The sequence below is a fragment of the Anser anser genome (assembly GCF_964211835.1).
Source record: "Anser anser genome assembly, chromosome: 1".
Classification (NCBI taxonomy): Eukaryota; Metazoa; Chordata; class Aves; order Anseriformes; family Anatidae; genus Anser; species Anser anser.
Window position 1 is genome coordinate 181,816,203 of NC_139720.1, and position 27,914 is coordinate 181,844,116.

The window sequence follows — 27,914 nt, forward strand, 5'->3', positions numbered from 1 at the left end:
CTGTCCCTCGCTTTTCCTTTCCTTGTCAACCTCCACAGTTATCTCACTCAGCCTTTAGGTGTGCCAGATGCTCCTACTGTTGCCAAGCAACTTCAAGATTTGCTGATAGGAATTTTGGGTAGCCCTTTCTTTACTCGGATGGAGTTGCAAGTGAGTTTATCCAGGTTGACTCCTACAATGTATTTTATTGATGATTCATATTTCATTTTACAAATAACTAATGCCAGAGGTAACAAACTTCCAACTTTGTTAATGTATTAGGCCAGCCATCCTGGCAGACATTGATTGAGAGCAGCCCTGAGGAGAAGGACATGAGGATGTTGGCTGATGAGGAGCTCACCATGAGCCAGCAATGTGCGCTTGCAGCCCAGGAACCAGCTGTATCCTGGGCTGCCTCAAACGAAATGTGGCCAGCAGGGTGAGGGAGGGGATTCTCCCCCTCTGCTCAGCTTTCGTGAGACCCCACCTGGAGTGCTGCGTTCAGCTCTGGGGTCCCCAGCACAAGAAGGACACGGACCTCTTTGAGTGAGTCCAGAGGAGGGTCATGAGGATGGTTAGAGGGCTGTAGCACCTCTCCTATGAAGACAGGCTGAGGGAGCTGGGGTTGTTCAGCCTGGAGAAGAGAAGGCACTGGGGAGACCTTACAGCAGCCTTCCAGTGCCTGAAGGGGGCCTACAGGAAAGCTGGGGAGGGACTCCTGGTCAGGGTTTGGAGTGATAGGACGAGGAGGAATGGCTTTAAAGTAAATGAGGGGAGATTTAGATTATATGTTAGGAGGAAATTCTTCACTCAGAGGGTGGTGAGGCCCTGGCACAGGCTGCCCAGAGAAGCTGTGGCTGCCCCATCCCTGGAGGTGTTCAAGGCCAGGCTGGATGGGGCTTTGGGCAACCTGGTCTGGTGGGAGGTGTCCCTGCCCATGGCAGGGGGGTGGGACTGGGTCCCTTCCAACCAGAGCCGTTCTTTCATTCTGTGACATCTCAGAGAATCCTTTCTGCCGCAAGCCCCGAAAGACCTGCCAGAAATTAACAGGTACAGCACCATCTTTCAGGTCCCAGACACTCTAGAACAGTAACTGAGAGAAGTGTGAACAGTCTCTTTCGTGCAGTCCTAGCCAAAGTTAATGCCAATTACGTATCGGTGTTAGGTTTTTGAATACTTCAGTATTTTTGCAGAAGTATGTAGCTAACCCTGTTTTAATACTAGTGGCAGAATCAGGAGGAACTGTACCCTGCGACATGTAATACAAATTTGAATTACTGTCCTGCTGTTCCCTCAGATTGTGTGTATGTGCTTGAGTGCTGACTGAGACCTTGCCAAAGAGGAAGATAAAAGAAGTAGTAATGAATTAGGAAAAGAAACAGCTCACCCAAGAGCTTTCCTCTGCTCCTTCTGCTCTTGGATTATGTTCAGTTCTGAGGCTTTGTACAGAGCTCCCATTAATAGACACAGAAGTTGGGGATTTTACAGGATTCATTTTTGTGACTAACTTAAGGCTCTGGCGTTAGGATTCCAATCTACAGACCATGGAGACAAATGGGACGTCCATCCTCCTACATAATCAGTTGAACTGCCTTAATTCAGGTTAGAATAACGTAGAAATGTGATAACAGCTTTAGCATGAAGAATCTAAATGGAAGAAATAGGCCAATATAAGAGATTAACTTCTCACAAGTCCAGACTCCTTTTAATCCCCAAACCGTCTCAGTGACAGCAACGTGACTGCTTCAAATTCAAGAGCTGAGGGAGGTGAAAAAATATGTGAAATCATTTTGATTAAAAAATAAAAATAAAAAATGGTTGGGGCTAGAAGCAATGAGACGTATTCTGCATGCCAAGCTTATTTTTAAAAGTTCTGGTGTCATGTCTGAAAGAAGGAAAAGAAAGGATCCTAGTTGTCTGACACTTTTAACTATAGCTCTGTTTCTAATGTTAGGAAAAAGCCCTGTGTTCAAAACCTGGTATAAGGCTGAATGTTATCTGTATTGTAGTTCATTTTTTCCAGCTGGAAAACAGACAGGAGAAATGAGAACAAAAAAATATTCACGGCTAGATTTCTTTATGTGAAAAATGGAAGAAAATCCCAGCTTTCTGGAATATATTTTGAATTGAGAAGTCATCTTGAAAGAGACATTTCAGTGTATGTGAGTGTAGGCGGGAGTATAGAAACGTGCGATAAAAATAGCAGACTACATGGAAATCAACACTGGTATGTGGATACATACCTGGAGATGTTATATGGTAGTATCTGAGAGAGAAATACGTGTCGGGTCTGTATTTGTGCAATACTTTTTAAAATGGAAAAACTCAAATGATTAATTCTCAAATTATATTTCAAATAATTTATTTTGAGTTCTGATTTCAGCTCAGACGTTGGCTCCTGTTGTTGCCTTTGGGAGCTATTTAGAAAAAGCAAGATCATTTAGCAGCGTTGCATTTGGTGGTCCATTGTGGAAAAAGGACTTTTCAGCAAAGTTCTTGAAAAGTAGGTGCTCTTTCTCAGAACACAGGGAATAAGTACGGCATCTTAAAAGTCTGAATCTGTGATCAGATTGCTTAGAGCATTGAGAAATAGCTGCAGTGGAGAAATGACCTTTTAGTTGACAAGAGGTAAATAGATCAAAATCATGGTTTTCAAAACAAGTGGATGTTTTTGTAGCCTCTTGTAAAAGCCTGTACAGATACAGCAAGCTGAGAATTCCCATACACGGTATTTTTGGTATCAGGAGCAAAAGGTGATTTTTGTAGATAGATATAACTTCATGAAAATGGAAAAGGTTGATTTGTTTATATTTATAAAATAAACTGCCCTTCAAGTAGATATGGTAAACCAACTGGGAAAAAAACATCAGTACTTTTATTCAGCACTATTTAATGATTCTCTTGCTGTACCTACTGTCTTAGAAAAACACATTTCAGATGATGTCTTCAGTGTCAGTTGGTCTTTGTTGTTATCAGTGTGATGCAGTAGCAGCATCTGTCTATGGGAATGAAATTTATGATAAAATATAGCTAATTATATCCCTAGGGAATTTATATTCACACATCTGATGAAACTGAATCATACAAGTACTTCTTGCTAAACTGTAGCAGAATTAAAGTGCCCATTTTAATTTCTACCCATGTAGCAAAAGTCAAATGTACACCTAACCCCTTTTCCCTGTCATAGAACCATTAAGGTTGGCAAAGTCCTCCAAGACCATCTGGTCCAACCATCCCCTACCACCAGTGTCACCCACTAAACCATGTCCCTAAGCACCACGTCCAACCTTTCCTTGAACACCCCCAGGGACGGTGACTCCACCACCTCCCTGGGCAACCCGTCCCAGTGCCTGACTGCTCTTTCTGAGAAGAAATGTCTCCTCATTTCCAACCTGAACCTCCCCTGGGGCAGCTTGAGGCCATTCCCTCTAGTCCTGTCACTGGTTATCTGTGAGAAGAGGCCGACCCCCAGCTCCCCACACCTTCCTTTCAGGTAGTTGTAGAGAGCAATGAGGTCTTCCCTGAGCCTCCTCTTCTCCAGACACAACACCCCCAGTTCCCTCAGCCGCTCCTCACAGGACTTGTGCTCCAGGCCCTTCGCCAGCTTCGTAGCCCTTCTCTGGACACGCTCCAGGGCCTCGATGTCCTTCTTGTAGTGAGGGGCCCAAAACTGAACGCAGCACTCGAGGTGTGGCCTCACCAGGGCTGAGTACAGGGGACAGTCACCTCCCTGCTCCTGCTGGCTGCACTATTCCTGACACAAGCCAGGATGCCTTTCTACCATAAATCAAAAGTAATAGAAAACTCACTTTATTACTGTAACACAGACCAGAGAAGATACCCTGGGTAACTTGAAGAGAAACACCTACAGCAGTTTCATTGCTGCATAATGGAGTAGGAGTAATGGTGTAGGTTTTATAAATTGATGCCTAAATCATCCAATCCAAGTAGTAGATTATTAAAACTTTTTATTGCTTTTTAAAAACTATTTTTAGCTCTATTTTGTATTAGTAGATAAATATCCAATGCAGTATCCGTTGTAGGTGGAAGATGCTTCCCACAAACTGCATTAGTTTATGGCACCATAGCAAGGATAATGCTAGCAAATAGTTCGTTCAGGTTTGAACCATTTAGTTATGAACAGATATTTTTCCTCCTTCTCTGTCCTGAGGACTTAAAGTTCCATGGTGTGGCACCATGAATTATCAATTGATACATCCCTCTGCAAAGGACGTTTATTATATAACAGTAGGTTTTTCTTTTTTTTTTTTTTTATTCCATTAACCTGTATGTAAGTTAGGTTAGGAAATGTTTTGTGTGCATGTGTTGATTGTTGTTTCTGAACATGCCTAAGAGCCAATGCATGAGGAAAATGATCTGTATTTTTATGTATTCAGTGAAGTATATTAGTTGCTGTGTAGCCTGTGCCTTTATAATCAAATTTGTCTGAACACAGATTGGAATACGGGAATTATTTGGTTTCATTACTTTGTTCTTATAACCTACGAAGTTGCTTTCTATTGCACACCTCTTCAGATTTATAAATGTTCATAGTACAGCTGAGAGGTTTCGCATGCTTTAATTATCTAAGCATATAATTTGTGAAACTATAGAAGCTGGCAAAGTGGAGGAGATAGGATACAGTTCTGGGGAAATAAATAGAATTGTATTTTTATCTTCTGTGCCTGTACTGGGACTTCCGATAGATGAAGGAAATCAAAATCTGTGAGGGCTGCTTGAAAAGCAGCTGCCTGGCCTGAACAGGGTGTAGTCATTCATCTAAACTGACGAGAGGAAAGCCAGTAAGTTATGAACTGACCTATAGATACTGTTTTCCAACAACGATTTCAAACTTCAAAGAGGTAAAATACAGATTTTTTAACTACAAGTAAACAAAAAAAATGTAAAACAGTATGTAAGGCATCACACGTAAAGTGTTAGCAGCCTTAGTGAATTATGTTTTAGATAAAGATACACAAGTTAGGAAATAAAATGGCATGCATATTTTACTTGTGGTCAGTAAATTCAAATGAATTTATGCACCTCAGTGACTTCATGGTCCCTGAACATCTGGGCTGCGAGGAACAAGGCCCTTGAAAACAATATCCTCTCTTGTAGAGGAATACAACCAAATTAAACATCAGTAATTAGTGATACGTTCCAATCTGTACAAGGGCAGCTGTATGATTGGTGCTGTGTAAACATTACAGAAAGAAACATGAGTAATGAAAACGTGGAAGTGCCTAATTATGCGTGAAGTAATTTGGAGTTGCATAGATTATGGGTAGATCAATTTCAGAAACTAATGGGTGAAGTGCAGGTGTCCTGTATATCATCCAGAGAAGATGATTTATAAAGATATTTGTCCAAACCTTGCATATGCAATGGTTCTAATGAAATAATAAACACAGAGTTCAGGCCTGGATTTTAGGAGGCCTGGGGAGTGCAAAATAGAGGTGATACTTAGTAGAAATACCTGAAAATTGCTAGAAAGCAAGCACACGAGCTCTTACAAAATTCAGAAAGACCGATGTTCTTTTTAGAAGTAAGGGAAAAATCTTGTTATGCCATCAGCTTGGATGTTTCTATGGGCCTTTGGATGTATTTGTACGCCTATATATAAAGTGACTCATGCACGAGACATTTATGTGGCAAAATTTAAAGGCAAAGATTAAACGATGTTTCGAATTTACTGCTGTCGTGACATCCTGCACCAATGAAGAGGTTATGACGGAAGAAGACTTCCATTGACTGCAGTAGGTATTTAATCCAACTCTTTAGTGGTGGTACAGTCATACACCCTAGCTGTATTTTGTGGTCATACAATACATAACTGCTTTTCTTACTGGTCCGCCTCTAATATGTAAGTGAAGAAAATATTGCTTTAAGGTTGTTGTGTTTAATTTATTTATTTTTTTTCCACCTGAAACAAAATGAAAGATTGAGGCCACCCATTCTGCAACACTGAATGACTGAGCATTGCTTTGCCACCCAAGTACTCTTCAGATAATCCAGCTTCTCACACTGGCTTGACAGATAATGTCTTTTCTCTTCATTGATCATTTCAAACACAAGCAAGTGCCCTGGACTTCGCTACTGTCTGAATCAAACAAATTGAACCTGGCTTTGTTTTCAGTTTTGAGGACGAATTGAAAGACCCCAGTGAGAGGAATTAAGGCTGAAAACAGTCATCTGATCTGAGCTCTTGGGGAGCAGACTGTTAGCACACGCTTCCTTATTGCCCTCTATTAGGAGAAATTAGTGGGTTTCATCCAGAGAATAGACATCTTTCCTACTTTAAAAAAAAAAAAAAAGTGCTTGGTTTTGTTCAGAATGTTTCCTAAGTTAAATAAAAAAATTTTTGAAGGTTTGGCATGATGGAGAGGTATTTCCACTTCATGGCAGTATTAATAAAAAAAGGGAAGGAAAAGTCAGGTTTTAGCTATACAAAATCCAGCTGACAAGAGAATCCCTCCTGTTCAGGCATAGCTTCTGGCTGCAGTAGAAAGGAGCCTTTTGGAAAAAACTGTCAAAGTAAATGACTCAAAACAAGCAGCTAGTAGCCGATCCCCAAGGAAATTGAAGCTCTATATGTTTGTTTGTTTTGTTTTGTTTTGTTTTTTAAATAAACAAGATTGCAAGAAAGAAATATTTGATTCCATCAACCATTTCTGTTCCTCATTAAAAAAGCCTCAAGCATGCTGTATTTTGACTTCTGGGTGGAGATTAAAGGGCAGTAGCAGCTCCCGTGTCTCTACCTCCAAATGGATGTGTTTCTCCTAAGAGCCCCTAGTATAACACAAAAATTCTGTCTGATCTCCCTAATCTCCTGTGTGAAGTACAGAGCATTAATACCTTACAACTGCTGCCTGTTGGCCCCCTCTCTCCATTTGTTGGTTATCTTTTCTCCTCCATATTGTGCCATTACTCCTTCTAGAAGAAATTACCCTTTTTTGTTTGTATCGTTGTTTCTTGGCTATTTAAAAATACTCTTCTTGAACTCCTCGTCTTCTGCAGCATTTTCTGTCTGCATTTTCACTCTTCATTAGGCTCCTGTCTTTAGGAGATTACTGATGAGAAGCCACGTGGGTGTCTGCGCAGATACATAGGGTTCCCTGCTTGAGGCGTTGATCTGGTTACGAGCATGTTGCTTTATCCTACCTAAATGTAGTAATTCTCAAACTTCTGTTTTGAACTTTTAGTTCTTTTCTGTCATATCAGAGTGTAAATACCCAGTGTTGACATGGATGTCCGCCTTGAGCAGGTAGTTTAATTCCTCTGCAATTTCATTGGCCAGCAGGAAAAAAAATATTTCACTTTTTTATCCTTCTGTTTGTTTTTGGCTTAACTCTTTAGCCTGCTTGTTATTCTAGAGCGGTATCTCTGTCTATCCACTTGTTCAGGGCATGGCCCGGTGGGGGTTGTTAATACTCTGTATCATATGTCTGTGTTCAGGGGTCAGGAAAGGCATCGCATTTTAGATGGTTGATTTTATGCTGCATAAAAATGCAGCAAAAAGCAGACTGGGGAAATAGATGCATGAAGAAGCTGACCAGACCAGAGTTGGAGAGTGAAACGATGGTGTTCCTCTGCATGTCTTACCAGAAACTCTGTGGCACAAGCATTTTCAAGCTTCAAGCAAAACCAGATTCATCTTTTTTTTTTTTTTCCCTTTGTCCATCTGTGACTTCTGAGATTCTGCTTCCCTCTAAGACTCCCAAGTCAAAAGCCACGCTTTCAGAATAATACTTCCTTAGCTCATAGAGTCTTCCTTTCAACTTCTCTTCTCTCTCTTAGACTTATTTTCAGTCGCAGGATTGCAACAATATATGCCTTTGTATCCCTGTATCAGATCTGGTGCTTCTGTTGAGATACCTCTGAGCAGCAGGTAATTAAATCTGCCACACATTTGAAATGACATTATTTTTTTTTTTCTAGTCTACTGTGGCTGTTTATGACATTTGATTACTGGCCCAGTAATTAACATTTCTCAGGCCTGTCATTGCAAGTGAGTGAGAAGAAATCACATCATCTTACGCTTCCTCTTTCTGGACTGTCAGTTTCGTGTAGCTGGAGCGAGCACATAGCACATCCAACTCATCAGCTGTTTCTTACTGACCTTCGTGGGGCTGTGCTGGAGCTACAAAGGAGGCACCGAGGTGGATTGTGCTCACTTTAACTCAACGATCACTGAGTTGTCCTAGGGTTTACCAGCCCTCTATGCAGTTGTCTTTCAGGAATTTATCTGTCTGAACCAGATTCACAGATTTCTTTAGGTTGGAAGAGACCTCAAGATCATCGAGTCCAACCTCCGACCTAACACTAAGTACTCCACTAAACCATATCCCTAAGCTCTACATCTAAACGTCTTTTAAAGACCTCCAGGGATGGTGACTCCACCACCTCCCTGGGCAGCCCGTTCCAATGCTTAATAACCCTTTCGGTAAAGAAGTACTTCCTAACATCCAACCTAAAACTCCCCTGTTGCAACTTTAGCCCATTCCCCCTCGTCCTGTCACCAGGCACGTGGGAGAATAGACCAACCCCCACCTCTCTACAGCCTCCTTTCAGGTAACTGTAGAGAGCGATGAGGTCGCCCCTGAGCCTCCTCTTCTCCAGGCTGAACAAGCCCAGCTCCCTCAGCCGCTCCTCGTAAGACTTGTTCTCCAGACCCCTCACAAGCTTGGTCGCCCTTCTATGGACTCGCTCGAGCACGTCCATGTCCTTCCTGTAGCGAGGGGCCCAAAACTGAACACAGTACTCGAGGTGCGGCCTCACCAGAGCCGAGTACAGGGGCACAATCACTTCCCTTGACCTGCTGGCCACACTGCTTCTTATACAGGCCAGGATGCCGTTGGCCTTCTTGGCCACCTGAGCACACTGCTGGCTCATATTCAGCCGACTATCCACCAATACTCCCAGGTCCTTCTCGGCCAGGCAGCTTTCCAGCCACTCATCTCCCAGCCTGTAGCTCTGCTTGGGGTTGTTGCAGCCCAGGTGCAGGACCCAGCACTTGGCCTTGTTGAACTTCATGCAGTTGACCTCAGCCCATCGCTCCAGCCTATGCAGATCCTCCTGCAGAGCCTTCCTGCCCTCGAGCAGATCGACACACGCACTTAGCTTGGTGTCATCTGCAAACTTACTGAGGGTGCACTGGACGCCCTCATCCAGATCATCAATAAAGATATTAAAGAGGACCGGCCCCAGTACCGAGCCCTGGGGGACTCCACTAGTGACCGGCCTCCAACCAGATTTGACTCCATTCACCACAACTCTCTGGGCCCGGCCATCCAGCCAGTTTCTAACCCAGCGAAGCGTACGCCAGTCCAAGCCCCGAGCAGCCAGTTTCTTGAGGAGAATGTTGTGGGGAACGGTGTCAAAAGCCTTACTGAGGTCAAGGTAGACCACGTCCACAGCCTTTCCCTCATCCACCAAGTGCGTCACTTGGTCATAGAAGGAGATCAGGTTCGTCAAGCAGGACCTGCCTTTCATAAACCCATGCTGACTGGGCCTGATCGCCTGCTTGCCCTGCAAGTGCCGCGTGATGACCCTCAAGATAATCTGCTCCATGAGCTTCCCCGGCACTGAGGTCAAACTGACAGGCCTATAGTTCCCCGGGTCTGCCCTGCGGCCCTTCTTATAGATAGGCGTCACATTGGCTAGCCGCCAGTCAACCGGGACCTCCCCCGATAGCCAGGACTGCCGATAAATGATGGAAAGCGGCTCGGCCAGCTCCTCCGCCAGTTCTCTCAGTACCCTTGGGTGGATCCCATCCGGCCCCATCGACTTGCACACATCCAAGCTCCGTAGCAGGTCGCCAACCATTTCCTCATGGATAGCGAAGGCCACATCCAGCTCCCCATCCCCTTCCACCAGCTCAGGGCACTGGGTGTCCGGAGAACAACCGGTATTGCCGCTAAAGACTGAGGCAAAGGCGGCATTAAGCACCTCAGCCTTTTCCTCATCCTTAGTAACTAGGTTTCCCCTCGCATCCAGTAAAGGATGGAGATTCTCCCTAGTCCTCCGTTTCGCGTTGATGTATTTGTAAAAGGATTTTTTGTTGTCTTTAACAGCAGTAGCCAGATTGAGCTCCAGATGAGCTTTGGCCTTTCTAATTTTCTCCCTGCACAGCCTCGCTACATCCTTGTAGTCCTCCTCAGTGGCCCGCCCTTTTTTCCAAAGATTATAAACCCTCTTTTTTCTGCTAAGCTCCAGCCGCAACTCTCTGTTGAGCCAGGCCGGTCTTCTTCCACGCCGGCTCATCTTTGGGCACGTGGGGACGGACCGCTCCTGTGCCATCACGATTTCCTTCTTGAGGAGCGCCCAGCCTTCCTGGACTCCTCTGCCCTTCAGAACCGCCTCCCAAGGGACTCGGCCAACCAGCGTCCTGAGCAGCTCAAAGTCAGCCCTCCGGAAGTCCAAGACAGCAGTTTTACTGGTCCCCTTCCTGGCCTCGCCAAGAATAGAGAACTCTACCATTTCGTGGTCACTCTGCCCCAGACAGCTTCCGACCACCACATCTCCCACCAGTCCTTCTCTGTTTGTGAAGAGAAGGTCTAGCGGGGCACCACCCCTGGTAGGTTCACTGACCAGCTGCGTCAGGAAGCTATCTCCCACGCTCTCCAGAAACCTCCTAGACTGCTTTCTCTGTGCTGTGTTGTGTTTCCAGGATATGTCCGGGAAGTTGAAGTCCCCCACGAGGACAAGCGCCGACGATTTTGCAACTTCTGTCAGTTGCCTATAAAACTCCTCATCCGTCTCCTCATCCTGGTTCGGCGGTCTATAACAGACCCCCACCAGGATGCTAGCCTTGCCGGCCTTCCCGCGGATCCTAACCCACAGGGATTCAACCTTATCATTCCCAGCCTGGAGTTCCACAACATCAAAAGATTCTCTAATGTAGAGAGCCACATGCACTTGTAGCGTCCATCCTGCAGCAGGGAGTTCTGTGGTTTATTGACAAGGTGCGTGAAGAACTGCTTACCTGTGTTTGCTTCGAGTTTCCTTGTCTTACAGCTTTAATGTCTACTGGTTCTGGTATTAGACAGCACAAATGATTTTGTAGACTTCCGTCCTGTCTTCATCTCTCATTTGTCTCTTCTCCAGCCCTGAAAAGTCCAAGTCTACTTTGTTTGCTCTTACACCACAACTTCTTCAATACCTCTATGAATTTATATTGGGACATAAAAGTGGATTTTTTTTTCTTCACTGTCCTTACAAAGAAGAGAAGATTGCCTTTCCTAATGAAATACTGTTACATTAATTGCAGTATCTTACTGGCCGATCATCCCCACTACTGAGAACACACAGAATAATAACGTTGAAATCTCACACTGGCCTCTCAGATGTTTAACTCAGATTAATTTTTGCAAAGCTGGCGTATCAGGTGAGCACTTAACCAACACATCAGCCTGCTTTCTGCAGCAGGGCAGTTTGTGCAGCAGACATCGAGGTTTCTGAAATAACCTGGCCGGCTGCCCTGGGACCGCTGGGCTCTGGCATCCCTGCGCAGCTCCTGCGGTGGGGACAAGTCACCGTGCTGGGGACAAGTCACCGCGGAAGCCTTTGCAGGCGCCAGGCTGGAATTGAACCTGCTTTTTATCGCTTTTGTCACCACAGCAAGCCATGGAAATGACACTTGTGAAATGACAGGAATGGCATTAATTTCAGTCGGCAGCTGCTGAGGATACTGGGAAAGCATATTTTGTTTTGGGAACATCATGTTTGGGTTTCCAAAACAAAATTTTGAAGGATTTCTATTCCATGAAAACTTTAAATGTTGGCTTACCTCCTGATTCAAGATTTTTTTTTCTCGAAAACACAAAAATCATGTAATAAAAATTCAGATTTCCAGCCAGCTCTACTTATGCTTCAGTTGGGAAATTATTTCTCTCTTTTTTTTTCTACATGTTATTGGTTAAAACTTTATTACATCTATGCTTTTTGCACTTGTAGTTCTCTCATCAGTGCAATAATTGGTAGTATCCCAGCGTGTTTCTTAATTTATTTTTTTTGGCCTAATTTCCTCTCATTACTTCATTGCACAGCTTTCACATAACCTAACTGCTTTTTGTGTACACCCTTGACATCCACAAATGATAATGTTTTGCAGCTATTCCATAGCCAAGCTCTACCTATTTATCTTGCAGACTTCTGATTAGAGAGTAAATAAGCAGCTATGGAAAATACACATTCTCTAATGTATATTAGTAGAAGCAGATGGTGCAATCTGTTCATCGGTGGAGTTCAGTTTCGAGAACTGATCTAAACTCATTTGCAGCAAATACCACTCTGGTACCGCCTGTCGTAGAACATGTGCAAAGAAAGAAAAGTCCCATTTCAGGTTGTTTGCATTTCATCGCACTAAGGTGTTTCTTTTGTTTGTTACGCTGGGTGTTGCATACCAAAATACCCATTGTAAAGGCATGTTGCTTAAATCCACAGGACGGTGTTCTTTGTAATTTGGTATTTTCTTACTATTTTTCCGTACTCTTTTCTGTTTAAAGCTGTGCATTGCCAGTCACTTTTTCAAATTTAATTTTCATGCAGCCATTAATAGAATTTGCACTCGAGAAGAAGTGATGGCAAATTATTTTCTTAGTTTATGGAGAGAAATTTAAAATTAATTATAACAGTGTTTCACATAAGTTTGGCGTTTTTTTCTGTAGTAAAAATATGAAGTTTCCTCTTTCCTTTGCAATGGAGGATTTTCCAAAATTATTCCAAGACCATAAAAGCTGTTTGTGTTCTGTTTCTGCTAAGGCAAGTACAGAAAGGAATACGGCGTATAGTATCTGTTTCCTTCAGCTCGGACAGATCCTGTGACCTCTAAAGCAGGAACTACTTAGGCTGAAATGATGAACTGCCGTAGAAGTCTTGAGTCTCCATGTAGCTTGAAGAAGCAGGCTAGCTTAGACAGCTTTCTCTTCTCCCCACTTAACCATAAACACGGTGTTTGCAGCTCTAGATACAGATGTTGTAAGCAATACAGATGGGAAAGCAGTAAATAATAAATAAATAAATAAATAAATAGGTAATTTATTTTCCATTCCCTTCAGCACTGAAAGATGTAAGAATCCTCCAAAGTCTTGGGTAGTTAATAAAACTGAAGGATGGCGGTGGAGTAGAGCAAGTACTCTGAGAAATATTGCAGAAATAACATGATACGAAAAGGTCTATTTGGAAGAAACTTGTTGGGCTTTTTAGACTATTCTCTGCATTTTCAGAATTAAATGTTTGTTACAGCTGTTTCTTTCTTTTAAGTGATTCTGTTTTCCAGTTCTTTCCTCTAGAGCATCCTTAGCTGCTCTGGACTTCGGGCTAGAATTTAAAATTTCATTTCCCACACAATTTAAACACTGTCCACCAGCTCCAAAGCTGTCAAACATAACTTTCACCAAAGGTGGTTTGCTTTCCCTGTTCTCCTAGAGATGCTCTTCACTTTATTTGCGTGCAAAGCCAGTAATTAATCCATGAGGAACGTGTACTTTAAGCTGATGGCATTGTGTAAAAAGAAAGGAACGTAACAGGAGACATAATGAGTTGGGAAAATAAAAATTGTCATTTTGTAAAGTGGTATGTATATGTGATATATAATGATTGTTCATAAAAATATATAACGTATGCCACTGAAAAGAGTGCACATGCTCAGAAATTCACATAATTTTGAGCTGACAAAACATTTTGATAAAATTTACTGCCGTGTAACCTCTACATATACTGTATTGTTTAATACAGGATACTCCTGATGTTGGTGTTAAATGTCTCAATATCTCTAATCCCAAGATACTTTTTATGAAGTTACACATCAATTAACATTTCTAAGATATGCTGCTTTACACAGGCGTTTGATACGGATTTGCATTCTGAATTAAAAATTGAAGATTTCTTATTCTCACAAATAATAGTGTTACAGCTTATTATATTTCATGCTTGGATTACTGATTGCTAGATTTGATTCCATACAGTTTTATGACAAACAAATGAAACTTACACAAAGCATCTCTTTTTGTATACATACATATTTTGAACTGTAGCTGTAGGTGTAATTAGGAAAAACTATGCAGAGCACTCTTTAAAATACAACGGTTCTGAAGCTTCTTTCAAGACTTTTTTTTTTTTTTTCCTGTGGAGGACTTACTCAACTGAATTATACTTGCATAGAGTCTGCTTTCACACAGATCTTAGGGACAAACCCAATTATACGGCTTCCTATTAGGGAAGCTAGACAACATTTGTGCCTCAGCCATTAACTGGTTTTGGAATTTGTCATGCCAGATGAATCTGTAATCAAATCTGTTGGTTTTTTTTATTTAATAACAGAATAGGTACAGCTTCACAAAGTCTGGGTGAGTTTCAGCGTATTCACAAATAACAGACACTCTTCTGAAAGTCTCTAATTAAGAGGAGAATACTAATGTAGCAGAGCTGACTAGAGCATGGAGCTAAGTTTATTTCTTAACAAATAAGCTCTCTAGGGAGTGTTCAAAAGATAATATTCTGAGCTACCAAGCTTAAGTTGTGTTTTTTTTTTTTTCCAAAACAAAGGCTAAGTTAGTTTTAAAGTTATATTATTGAAATTCAGAATTATATCTTATGCTTCTGGGCTCAGTTGCCAGAAAACCTAGCCATTTCTTTGTTGTGCCTTCTGGTCATTGGGGTGTTTAAAAAAAAAAAGTATTGGAAAGGTTTTTTAAAATAACTTTGAGAGTTGCAGCAGAGCTTGAAGCTGAAGTCTTGAGCCAGAGCTTCCACATTCTGAAGGTATTTTCAAAATACTTGTGAGATCTTGTATCAGGGCTAGGGTTGGTACAGCTGTGGCTGTGACGAGCACCATAAGCCTCAGAGATGATGCACAAAAACAAAGTTTATTTTTTTTTTTTAATAAAATGACGCTAACATTTGCCCTCTGCAGTGGGATTTCAAAGAACAGACCTCCAGGAAGGTGATTGGAGCCGGGCTGAATGATTCAGGGCTGGTGTGAAACCTTCCTTCACACAGCCTGGAGAGCTGGAGCTCATGATGACGGCTCACCTCTCCCCATTGCCATTGCCTCCCAGCCACGAAGCCGCCCAGCAGCTCCTACCCCTTATTCCTGTGCCCTGTGCCCCGTCCACACAGCCGCACTGCCTCTGGCTTTGCCGCGGCCACGTGCCCCCTTGCTCTGCTCGTGGGAGCACGGTCCCCACTCAAAGGACAGCTGAGGAATGGCGCAGCAGCGGCTTTCAAGTGGAGGTGGGCAGTGTAGTGGGAGGGGGAGCCGGGGAAGAGCTTGTCTTGCAAAACAGGAGGAGGTAAAATGTAATTAAGCTATTTGAACAAATAGAGCACAGTGGCAGAGTGCTGTACAGTTGGCAATGGAAATACAGTTGGCTGAAAGAATGACGATCAAATTTAAGAAAAAATCTCCTCTGCTTTAACTGATGCATCTTTCAGTCTGCTCTTTGGTTTGCTGTGCTTCATTTCTTTTTTGCGGCTAGCACCAGAAACTGGTAAGTTTTTCCCATCAGAGGATAAGCAAGACTGTTTTTTCACATGGACTAAGGAGAAGGACGGGTTTCCCTCCCTTTGTGTGTTTGCTCTGTTGTTTATAGCAGAGGATTCCTAGGCTTGCTGAGAATACGCACCTTGTCTTTTATCCTGATGCTGATTTTGCTTTTAAGTGTGTTTTCAGAGTTCAACAGTTGGTTATCTTTGCCTCCTGAAAAGCGTTGGGTGGGTTAATTCAGCAGCTTAGAGTGAGCATATGATTAAGCTGTTGAACAGTAGATGAACTGTGCAGGCTTACCTTCTAAGCTACCAACGGCACTGTGTAGTCATTGGCACATTTACACATACGCACGCGAAGTACTTTCTTGGAGAAGTTTCATTTCAGTGCCCTTTGCAGCAGCCCCTTGCTGGTTGTTTCCAAGTCTATTTTAGCAGAAGGGAGGTGGATGTCCTCAAAAAGGCAATCCGCTTATCTGGCATTTTTAGGTCTGCAGGCTAAGGAAGGAAGAGGCAGGGAAAAACCTGAAGTTTTTGAGGCAGTGAGGTTTTCTAGGGAAGTAATCCAAATGCTTCCCAGCTTGCCACAAACTGTTAAATTGTTTACAGTAAATTTTAACTGGAAGATCCCCAGTGGAGCCAGATGCTGTGGCTGTTTGCAGAGCTACAGGGGGAGTGATGAGGTATCTGGTAAGTGCCATTTTAGGGATGGAAGTGCCTAGTTGGAGGCAGGGCGCTGGCAGCTGCAACTCCCTAAAGACATTGCTGAGCGAAGGGGAGCGCTGTTACAGTTGTCACTGGAAGAGGAGAGGTAGCAGAGATGCTGTAGATTTTATTTATATTTTTTTTCATTTGGGGACTCTTAGACAACAGACTGTCTCTTTTAGCTACCTGGGCAATTTCATCAAAGAATTGCAGAGCAAGTTGACTGAGCTTGTAAATCCTAAAAACCTATTTACCAATAACTCTAGTCTTAGGCTTTTGAGGATTTGGTATACATGGCTCTTCTGCCTAAAAGACTCCTTCCTAAAATTATTGTTTCTTGTTGCCCATAGCAAAATGAAAAGCAGTTCTGGATCTGCAAGCACCAGGTTGGGGGTTAATCCTGGTAGCGGCCAAGCACCAGAGAGCCGCTCACCCTTGGTGGGATGGGGGAAGAGGTAAGGAAGAGTAAAAGCAAGAAAACTTGTTGGATGAGATAGAAGATGTCTAATAACCAAACGACAAGTGGAAGAAGAGAGAAAGAACACAAAACAAGGCAAAAGTGATAACTCACCACCTCCCACCAGTAGACCGATGGCCAGCCAGTTCCCGAGAAAAAGGTGGCTAACCTACCTAAAACCCCACTTTTCCCTTTTTTATTGCTGAGCATGATGTTGTGTGGCCTGGAATGTCTTTCCTGGTTAGTTAGGGTCATCTGCCTTGCTTTGTCCCCTCCCAACCTCTTGCACACCAGAGGGTGAGAAGCAGGGATACCCTGGGTGCAGTGCAGAGACTAAAACACAGGTGTGTTATCAGCTTTGTTTTGGTTAGAGATCTAAACCACGGCACAATACAAGCTGCTATGAAGAAAATTAGCTCCATCCCAGCATACAGGCAAGAAATGTGTAGCTTTTTGTTGACTGGATTTGCAAGTCCCTGTTACTTGTTACCATTGTTTTCAGAGCAGCAAGCGAAAACAGATTAGTTTTGGCAAGAAAACTATTAATGATTTTCAGGCTGTGGAATTTTTTAATTTTAGAAATAACTAATAGTTAAGAATGTAAATTTCATCTTCTAAACTCTAAGTAGCGTTTAACAAAAACACCCTTTGTTATGAAGAAATTTGAGGACTGAGGAAAATGGGATCGGGAAAGGAAACTATATTTGAAAATGAAAGTGGGAAAAGAGACTATCTTTAAAAAACACAATAAAAAGGCACAAGCATATGGTGATTCTTCATCATTTTTGTTTTTTTTTATTGAATCATGACAGGATGTTTTTCTAAAAATGATGTAGCATAGCAAAATTGACATCATGAACATGAAGTATCACTGGATACTCTTCAGTCAGCAGTACACCAGAGAAAAATTTAGATTATCATTTCATGAATATAATGGCCATTTCTGTCTTTAAAATAAAAAAATACCCGAAGGTAACTTCGTTTTTATAGATCTATTTTGTCTTGGTTTTTACATTAGGAAGTCAGTTCTTTCCTCTTATCTCCTCAGACATCCAGGTCTAATGCTGGAATCAATTGGTTTATGATATCCAGAAAACTCTTCAGGTTGAAGTTTTTCTTAAAACAGTAAGTGATTTACAGCTGCATGTTCCCAGTACAGGCACACAGACTTTCAAACAGGTTGTTTTTTCGTGTCGGGGGGAGTCCCGGGGAGGATGGGCCTGAGGCACAGGGCCTGGTGCAGCTACCAGGGCAGGGCCCCTCAGGTCACCTTTCGTGGCCTTCAGAGGCTTCCTCTAGGAGAGAGGGGTGACAGAGGGGGAAGGGGACTTTGTGGTGCAGAACACATCAGCGGAAAGGCTGATGGAGGGAGAAGGGTGGGTTGGGGGTGATTAAAAATGAACTCGGCCCTGCCTTTCCCCTGCTGTAGGTGGGGCGGATGGGCAGCTCTCCCTTACGGGAAGGGCAGGGCAGTGTAATGCAGCTGGTGGTCATCGAGCAGGCACTGATACGTGCAGCTCTCCCCCACCATTCACCTTCATTCCCATGGAGGAAAAGAGCATAGAGCTGCTCAAATTGCAGGCTTTCCTATAAACTTACTGTAACTGAAGGCTCGCTCTCCCCGGCTGGGCTGGGCTGGGCTGGAGTGCTCTACCAACACCTCTGTCTTGTGATCTCTGAAGTTTGGGTAAGCATAGGACTCCACAATGCATAATTTTCAGAAAGGTGTACATGGCATATAATATATATCATGGTGCAGGAATGGGAACAGTGCTTGTCTTTTAACCCTTTCACCCATGCTGTCGTTTTTAGCTGTCTGAATTTCATCAGCGCTGCTTCAAATACTCTATTTCTTGGTTGATTGTGTGGTTTTGTTGGTTTTGTTTGTTTAGGATTTAGAATAAACCGTATTAGGAAGAGGCAGGACTTGCCAACATCTGGCTGTGAAGCAAGAAAAAGCCATGAGATTTTAGCAGGGGGGATAAAACTGTTCCTTATATTTTGTCTTAAAAATAAAAAGCACAGTCCTTAATACGATTTTGCGTGCATTTAAGCTCATTTATGCATTTTCAGAAAGTTGATCCCTCCCCAAAACTATGCAGCCATTTATTTTCTTTTCCAGCTTACCTTTTACATTTTCTCATAGCACAAAAGAGGAGGAAGTGGTGTTGAATAGTTATCTTTTTTTTTTTTTAATAGGAATGACTATGAAATCTATGTGTTTGGATATGTATGAAGTTAAAATTGTATGTCATCCTTTCTAAAGGAATTCAGAAATATCTAATGTCCCAAATCCCACATTCACTCTGATTTCTTCCGACGTGTTGCCTAATTTCTTCTTCCCAGCACACCTTGTCACCCTGCCAGTTTTCTGCCTCGTCTCACGTCACTGCTTGAGGTTGCCTGCGTGCACTGGGCAACACAAAAGCACACTGATTTTACTTCAGCCTAGTTTTTAGACCTTTTTGTTGCTGGAGCGAGCAACAAAAGTAACAGCCCAGCTACAGAAATGCATTGTGTCCTGCAGCTTTACCTCCTTAGAATTTAAGATGAATTGCAAACAAATTTGTATGCATGTAATGGAGCTTGCGTGGATGCACCTGTGCCCTGGTTTAAGCCTCAGAGAAGACCACCCCCTCTGGTTCTGCTTTTGTTTGTTCTTGAATTTGATTTTCTCTCTTCTGTTGGGATTTGTGTCAGGCTGAAGACTGGACAGAGACATTTGTGGTGTGTGTGTTAATAAGAAAATGTTGAAAGTACAGTAAGAACCAATAAAAAAGGTTTTGTTTCCCTTCTGGGCACTAAATGATTGACTATGATGATTGTAGTATAGAGAGGACTGCAAAATCTTGACATTTACAGCAATTACCAAGCCGCAGACTTCTCTGCCCTTCCAGCATATGTGAATCGTAATAAGAAAGTGTTCATTTCTTTGCAATAAGTATGATTGACTGCGACAGGACTTCCCGCTGATGCACAGCATGCGTGACAGCTGTGGAAGGGGCTTTTCACGTGGCACAAGGTCCACGCTGGCTTGAACCAGGCCCTCCAGGGAGGGCAGGGAGGGTGCAGAGTGTTTCACAGGGCTGAAGGGTCATCAGGAAGGCATATGGATGGACAGAGCATCTGAAAAGGGTCCTTATAATCCCAAAGAGGGATAATAAGTGAAGGGGAGAAGCAACAAACAAAATGGCTGGAGACAGCAGCCACTTGCAACCTTCATTGACAGACATACTGCATGAAAGCTAGCTCTGAGTTATGATTCCTTCTTAAGCTTAGCCTCAAATGAGTCGTCTCTACCACATCCCCAGTATGGACCAGCAACCACCAGAACCCAGCTTCATCAGTATCCTCCAGAAGAGTACATTAGACATATGTGATCTTGATTTCAAATATCCATGATGTCAAGCAGACCCCCAGCATTTTCTTCCTGCTGGTTGCGTTAGGGCATCACTTAAAGTGTTTAAAGGTGAGCATCAAACACTAGGGAAAGTTATTCCATTGTATCATGCCTAGAATGCTAAAGGCTGTCTTACTTTATCTTTGCATTATTTGTCTTCACAACCTCAGCCCAAAAGGTTTTCAATCCTTTGCAATACTAAACTCAGAGGAAAAAATGGGAGGTTAGTGGTTTTAATCAATTATTCCCATTTTATCAAAACAAACAAAACCCAAAAGAAATGGCTACTTATTGCCAAATTGTCATTCATATCATCTTGTGTTCTGTGCTGGAGAAAGATACGAAGAATTGGAGTCTCAGTGATGACTGTGGTGCCTGTCTCAATATTAGGCCTGAAAATATCTTCAAATGATTCATTGCTCAGGCTTCAACATACGTGCTTGGAGATGTCAACTTCAGAAAAACCTTACAGGTTTCCTGAACATAAAATAATTGCAGTACTCTTCTTGAAATGCCAAGACTTCAGGACTTAAAATTAGTTACAAATCATATACTGTGCTAATAATCTGAAATGTTTCAGTACTTAACGCTGGCAAATGCACTTCATAATGCCACTTCCGTTCAGCTCATCCTTGTCTCTGTCTGTTCCTTACAACCGGGGCTGGGCTCACGTTGCCTTGACTTGGTGCGTGCGCTGTGTCTGAAAGAGAAGAGTAGATGGAACTACACAGCGGGCTGCAGTCGTCTGCTTCCATTTAACAGGAGACAATAGGATTTTTCTGCTCGCAACGAGACAAGACGTGCTGAATTTGCATCTCGCTAGCTGTTATCTTTCAGAATATATGACAGATGGCTTTGCGTGGCAACAGGTTGTCATCGTTCTGATCAGCTCATGTGCGTTTTTACAAATGAAGTCATTCTGGTGGTTTCTTGTGCCGTAGGTGGTTGGGCGCTTCCATGGGGTTATATTAGTAGGATGTGCCCCACAGGGTGATGAGTTCCCTTAATTCTCACAGAAGTACAAAAACTTTGTGAAGTTTCAGCATCTCTTAGGAATATTTGTCACTTGTCTGTCATCGACTCTCTCGTTGTGTAATTTACACCTACTTGGAAGAAGAGTCAGAAAAGGTGCTACCCGAACCTAAGCAAGGTGTGGTCCACATAAACACAAGAGAAGCTTGTGGGAAGCTATATCATTACACGTATATTTAACTTCTTAGCTTGTTTTCTACATGATTTTGCAGGACACAGCTACCTCTATCATGTTTGGGATGCTTAGCAAAGTATGAAGGCAGAGAAAAAGCTTTGGTTGCCTTTTTCAGGTATCGTGAAGCTCGTGTAATGCAGCTGCCTGTGTCTGGTTCAAGTACAAAATTACTAAGAAAGGGACTGAAAGAGCATTAGTCCTTGGCTTTCACTCCTCTGGTACTGGGTTGGGAGCTTCTGTGAGGATTCAAGGAAAAAAAAAAAAAGGTGCAAAAAGGTGCAGAGCTGGAGAGATCTGGGTTCCTTACTCCTCCAAAGCTTTGGGCAGTGGCCGTGCTCTTTTCAAGTGAAATGACAGCATGTCTCTGTCGTGTGATGTTGCAGAGGAAGAAGCAGACCAACCTCTCCTTTTTTGCAGCACCGAGGTTGGCTCTTTCCTTGCTAGTGCCCTGTATAAATAAAACCAAGCACAAAAAGGTACAGAAACTTTTCGGTCCCATCCTCACGATAATTTCTTTAGAAATGCCAAGAATTCATATGCTAGCAATGCTTCTGATTAATACCTGTTTCTAATCTCTGAAACATTTGTTTTGTGACAGAAGATTAATCAGAGGAAATCATCTATTCTAAAGGTTTATTTTAAGGCTTATCTTTGTTTTATTTTCTTGATGCTGAAAGATTCATGCATTTAAAAGCCAATAAGCATCTCCTCATACGAATGTAAATATTGCCTTCATCTGTCTTCCCCAGAGAGTTTGCTGCATGTTGACAAGTCCTATAAAATTATTTCCAGCCTGCTTGAATATTTTTCCCTTTATTCAACTCTAGTCACAATGACAAATCAGAGTTGCAGTATAAAACGTATTTTGCTGGGAAATGGCTGTGGCAAATTTGATGCCATGCTGGTTACTTGCTGTATTTCAGGGCAGAAGAGCTATATTTGATCGTGGGGGTGGAAGAGAAAAACTACAGTGTGCAAGCTGGTGGCTGCTGTATCGTTAATTTATTGGCAGTTTTAGAAAAAAAATCTGCATTCTCTTTTTATGTTTTTTAGGCCAGATACTAGCATGAGTTATGGCGTTAACTATTGCAACAAGAGCCATGTGGAAAATTTAAATCCTTGGAGAGTTGTGTGTAGTCCTGCTCCATAACTAAGGCTTTTAAGTGTCACACACGTGCAAATCATAATAAAGAGTGGTAGGTAAAAAGCCCCTGCTCCTTTAAATCAGTGTCACCAGTGACTCAGAAAGTCTATTGATTTTTTTTTTTTATTCCTCCCAACAGCTTCAATTAAGATTCAGCAGATCCACTCTGAGAACACCCTGGCTAAAATGCTTCGTAATATTTTTGGTTTAATGCTGCTTTTTTAAATGCGGTTTAGGAAATGAGCACTCTGAAGTAATGTTATCTGTTACATATTAAAACAGCAGTCTAAAAGGCAAAAGTAATGTGTAATTCACAGCTTCTGTTATAAATTTGTGTAATTATTATAATATGTAAATATATATGCTTCCTTAACTTTTTTCAAACAACAGCTATACAAATTAAAAAAAAAATCAATTATATTCACCCAGACATACTACTTTCTGAATATGGGAAAATGATGTCATAGTTTTGAAAGCCCCCACACCATATTTTCACCACAAAGAGCATCTCTACCAACAAATTGTCTGGATAAAGTGATTGCAGGGTATTTGTTTTTACCCTGCAATGCACTAAGCAAATTTCAGCGCTTCAACACGTCAACGATTTGGTAATTTGTGACCATATTCAGCCCGGAAATCTGGCAGAAGGAAGGCAATCTGAGGCTCTGTCATCCTTCAGGAGATTGTGAACACTTCAGAAATGAAATGAGAAGGGCAGCCATTAGGGAGACGAAGAGCAACGTGCATGGGTAGAATAAATGCATATTAATAAAAAGGTTTGCCTCGTGAGTCACCGTGCTTCCCATTTAGAATTGTATACTGGCATGTGGCAACTGCTGTCATTGCTGGCATTAAAAAGTGATCCCGGGGATGTGATGTGCTCTTGCTTTTCACCACAGCAGTTTGTCAGGTAGGAACAGGATGTAAAAGTCAGCCCCGTAGTGTTGGCCAGTTTTCTGAAGATGGATTGAGATCTGTGGATCAAAATTTGAAAACCATTGGCACAAACGGAAGAAATTTTGAAATATAACACTGGTATCTCTGAAATTTCCACCTGAGATGCATAACATGAGATGTATGATCTCTTGGTTAGTTGGTGCATGTTGATCATTCTGAATTTTTCTGTCATTTCCCAAAGAAACTTAGATAACCATTTTATAACGCGGTAGGGTTGCAGCCTGTTTCCTAAGAAGGCAAGAAGTTTTCCTTTACTTTCTCTACTGTGTTCTGAGGAACTGCACATGTTATGTGTAGCTTAACTGCCATCACGCCTTTGGAGGCCTCACAGAAATGTATTAGTTCAACACTTTTGGTTTTCTACGTTTTGCAAATTAGCAGTTTGCAGGTTAAAATAAAATCACTGAAATGTGCTTCCTGCATAGCGAGTCCTTCTAAGTGGAAAATGTTAAGAGAGGAATTGCTGGTGTTCTTCTATGCAAAAAGAAGTAGAAAAAATAATTAATTTATGGAAGCTTCACTGAAATGGGTGATGAAATTTCCTGTGTTGTAATTTTCAAATGCCAGAACAGGAAGAGCCCTTTAGCATTCGGCGGTGTGAAGCACTCATTACAGGCTCTAGGCTAAAGAGCTCTCCGTTGTTTGCATGCTTAAATATCTAATTTATTAAGAAGTTAGAGGGGGGTTGACACTACCATTATAAAGCATTTTCTTCTAAGAATATGTGTTCAGTCCGTACTTTCAGTCTTCTGGCATTTCGTTATGGAAGGGCTAATATTCTCTGGCTGCTTTCCTGAAGAAATGGCAGATATTGTACATTGACCCTGTTAAGAGTCATGAATATAAAACCGTATGAAAGGGGGATTTAATCATGGAAAAGTGCCACCCTCCAAAGCCTAGTGTTCCCTGAGAGCATGAAGGAGACTTTCTGATGTACTTCGGTGTTGTTGTGAACCTTGTTTGTCTCTCACATGTATTGTAATGAGAAGGACTCTGGAACAACATCGCCAAACAAATAAAAAATTCTGGTCCAGATGAAGAAGGGGGCGTTGCAGTGGCCTAAAAGGAAAAGGAGAGACAAGCTTCCAGGCCGTGGCCTTCAGCAGTCACGGCCTTGCTCTTTGGTTTTGTGTGAGCCATCGAGTGTCACTGGGGTGGGAAGGAAAGTAGGGGACGAGTGGTCGTTGGGCCTTCTTAATGTCCTACCAGAAACTTAAAGTGTTGTATAGGTGTTCCTAATTGCTAATACGGAAAATCTTGTAAGAAATGGATACATAAAGTTTGTGGCTTAGTCCCCAAGGTGTCCATCCTGAACATGCTGCAGCACAGCCCCTCTCCTCCCCTGTTTCAAAGGCTACCCTGGAAGGCCGGAAAAGGGCAGGAAGGAGAAACAGAAGAGAAATGAAAGCTATTAGAGGAAAAAGAAGGATACTAGAAGGTCTGGAGAAGGTTATTTTGGAGGCTTAATGGTGGATTACCACCTATTCCTTTGGGTCATGGGACATTTAGATGTGTAATTCTCCAGGAGCCGCTGTCTCGTGAACAGAAGCAATATCTGTAAAAAGGTTTAGCAGGAAATGTATCTCTGCTTCCTTCACTGAAGGAAAAGAGGGAGAGGGGAGAAGTGAGGTGAAAGGTACAGTGAGGGAGAGGGAGGACAGAAAGACTCCATGTGTCACAAAAATAGGAAAAAAGATGAAGAACTGCAAGAGAAGATTTTTTTAAAAAGACACATCATATAACCAGGCTTTTATAATAATAAATAATAATAATTACAAACATATATTTATTGAGACCACAAAGAAAAAAAATCAGGAGGTGAGGATGTGGAGAAAAAGACTTGGACAATATTCATTTAGCTTTCCTGTAATGTCTGTGCTTCTTTCTGAAAGTTAAGAGTTCAGGAGACCTTTGGCAATGAGGCCAATAAAATCTTTAAAATCATTTAATTAGATTGAAGGCCAGATGATATACTCTTGTGATAAAAACTTCTACCTTGATTTGCTAGAGCAGTGGTAAACCCACTCATTTACCTTCAGATCGATTTTCCTTCAAGCTTAGAAGAAAACATGCTACATTTGGACAGAAGAAGGCATTGATGTACCTTCTGCTGATTTAGAAATCTAGAGTACAAGGCAATGGTCTGTTAAGGCTAAGTAAAACTATAGAACAAAGGACAAGTTTGCAAAGATTCAAGAGGAAGCAGGTATATATCTATCTATGAGACAAAATTTGGAAATGAAATAACTGCATTGATGGTAACAGTTTAGTTTTTTCTAAATATTAACAGGATGCATCATGAAGATATTTTCTCTGGAGGAGCATTAGCTTGCACCTTTCTAAACCTTGGTTTCCTGCATCTTCATTTCAAACAGTAATTCTTGACAGCAAAGCCTGAAGTATATGGAACTCGTTTTCAAAACCATCATAAGTAATCTTTAAGTTACAAAGAGATGAACTTAACAAAATATGTTCAATCTCTTTGCTTCCTATAGTCCTTCCCAAACCAGACTAAAGGTCACCTTTTGTCAGCTGTTTCATTCAGACTTGATTGCACGTTGTTTTGAAACTGGGTGGATTTCTCTGTCTTCTTGTTTTTAAAAGTGCTTTTCAAATAGTTATTTGTGCTCTGATGCTATATTATAGTGCCAAAAGAAAGGTCAGAGAAATCTTTATTTTTACATTAAAATATCTAAGAGAAGGTCATGGAGCATGATTTTGCTGTTGCCTGGGTGTCAGCAGAGTAAATTGAAAGCTTTTTCAGTTCTCAGCCGAGTAAGCTGATTTGGGGTTTGTTTGCTTTGGTTTTGATAATTTTTAAATACAAGGCCTTTGTTTCCATGTGAATATGAGGCTTTTGAAGTCTGTGTTCAGACACAGCTTTCAGTATCTTCCCTTCACAATTGCTTGGTTTTCAGTATCTCCAGTAACATCTAGTGTCCTAATAATCCACAGTGTCCTCAAGCAAAAGGAGTAGGAAAAATTTCAGAAGTGTTCATTTATTTTGCCTTATTATGTGTTTGCAGCTCACCTTCAATAAGGGATGGTTCATACTTGCAGATTTGGGGAACATTCTGAGTGTGTGCTTGTCTGAAGCTTTTATTAATTCTATTCTTTTTTTCTTTTGAAGATTACAGATAGAAGAATCTTCTAAACCTGTAAGGCTATCACAGCAGCTGGACAAAGCAGTAACCACCAATTACAAACCCGTGGCTAATCATCAATATAATGTAAGTAGCTTTGAATATTTTCCCTTCTTCTAGCCAGGAGGTGTCTGGCTCAGGACTCCAGAATCATGGCACTGCTATTGGCAGTCCAGGCTTTCTGTAGCCCTTCGCTCACAGCAGGACACAGTCTTTGGAAATCTTCCATGTTATCTGGTTTCCCCCGTAGTTTTTCTTCTGGGTATCTTCTTTCTGCTTCAAAACCCACACCACCTTTGGGGTTAAGGTCTGCCAATTCTTATCTTCTCTTGTTACCTGGTGGAGGACAGACTGCCTTTACCCAAACCTTTTCTAATGTCTTTACTGCTTTCTCCCTCTAGTCTTTTTTTTTTTTTTTTAATGTAATTTTAAAGTTTGGGGATAAAAGAAAATTCTTTCTTTGTGCTATAAGATGTGGAAGCACTCCTTTGAGCCAAATAAAATATCACATGGAGGTGGGCAAAAGGCTTGAGTCTTTATTTTCTAGTCCTGTGCAGGAACTGACATGAGTAGGAAAGAATAGCAGCTGATAATTTTTCACAGTTTCATACCTTCATAGTACGTGTTATTTGCATCATTAGCTTTGTCAATATTACACCCACGCTGCTGTTCCAGATCAGTTGATGTACATACAAACTATAATGTCCTTTTTCTTAAAGATCCTCTTTGAGTAATTTGTATGTATGCATGTATAATCACTGTTAGTGTTGAATGTGAGGAATGTTAAGTCATACTAGAAATGAGTCAGTGTGTTAGTCATTTAAACTTTTACACTTTTTATTAAGATTTTATTTACATAAAACAAATGATAATATACTGGGTGATATTTAAGCATTATTCTGAAAAGCATATCTACAGAACCCAAAATAATCATTTTTCTCTCATGGGACTGTTTTATAGTAGTTGCTGTACAAAGTCTGATCTATACATAGATGATCAGAGCAATAAAACTATTTCAGCTAAGGGAATGACATTTAATCAAAATAGTCACACTGGTATATATACAACAGTGTAACTTGTGTAGTCAATCTTTGAATCTCTATTCCAGTTTCAAACTGCTATGGTGGTACTGTTACAGAAATTTAAGTTTTGTGGATAATTCGGGCAATATAACCAGGATGTAACCAGGCCTCTTAAAAAGTTACCATGCTCTTGTGAACTAATTGTAACGTTGTTAGCAGATACATAGCTGTCCATGTCCACATCCATTGCTGGGCAGTGCTTGGTTTTCCTATCTGCCTTAAAGATGTTCTGATGGGAGAAGTCTAATCGGACATACACTTCAATCATTCTTGGCCTTGCCTTGACTCTGAAGACCCAGGCAGGACTACTTCCTACAACATTTTTATTTTCATTAAATCTTTTATTAAGGTTCA

At 41.7% G+C, this 27,914-nt stretch overlaps 1 protein-coding gene across 1 annotated transcript in view; it reads left to right on the forward strand.

Moving 5' to 3' along the window:
• Nucleotides 1-27,914, forward strand: part of GTF2F2 (general transcription factor IIF subunit 2) — a 93,499-nt gene that overhangs the window by 50,953 nt on the left and 14,632 nt on the right. Inside the window, exon 7 of the mRNA XM_083828447.1 lies at nucleotides 26,466-26,565. Within this exon, the coding sequence (XP_083684573.1) occupies nucleotides 26,466-26,565 (100 nt within the window). The remainder of the gene's footprint in view (nucleotides 1-26,465; nucleotides 26,566-27,914) is intronic.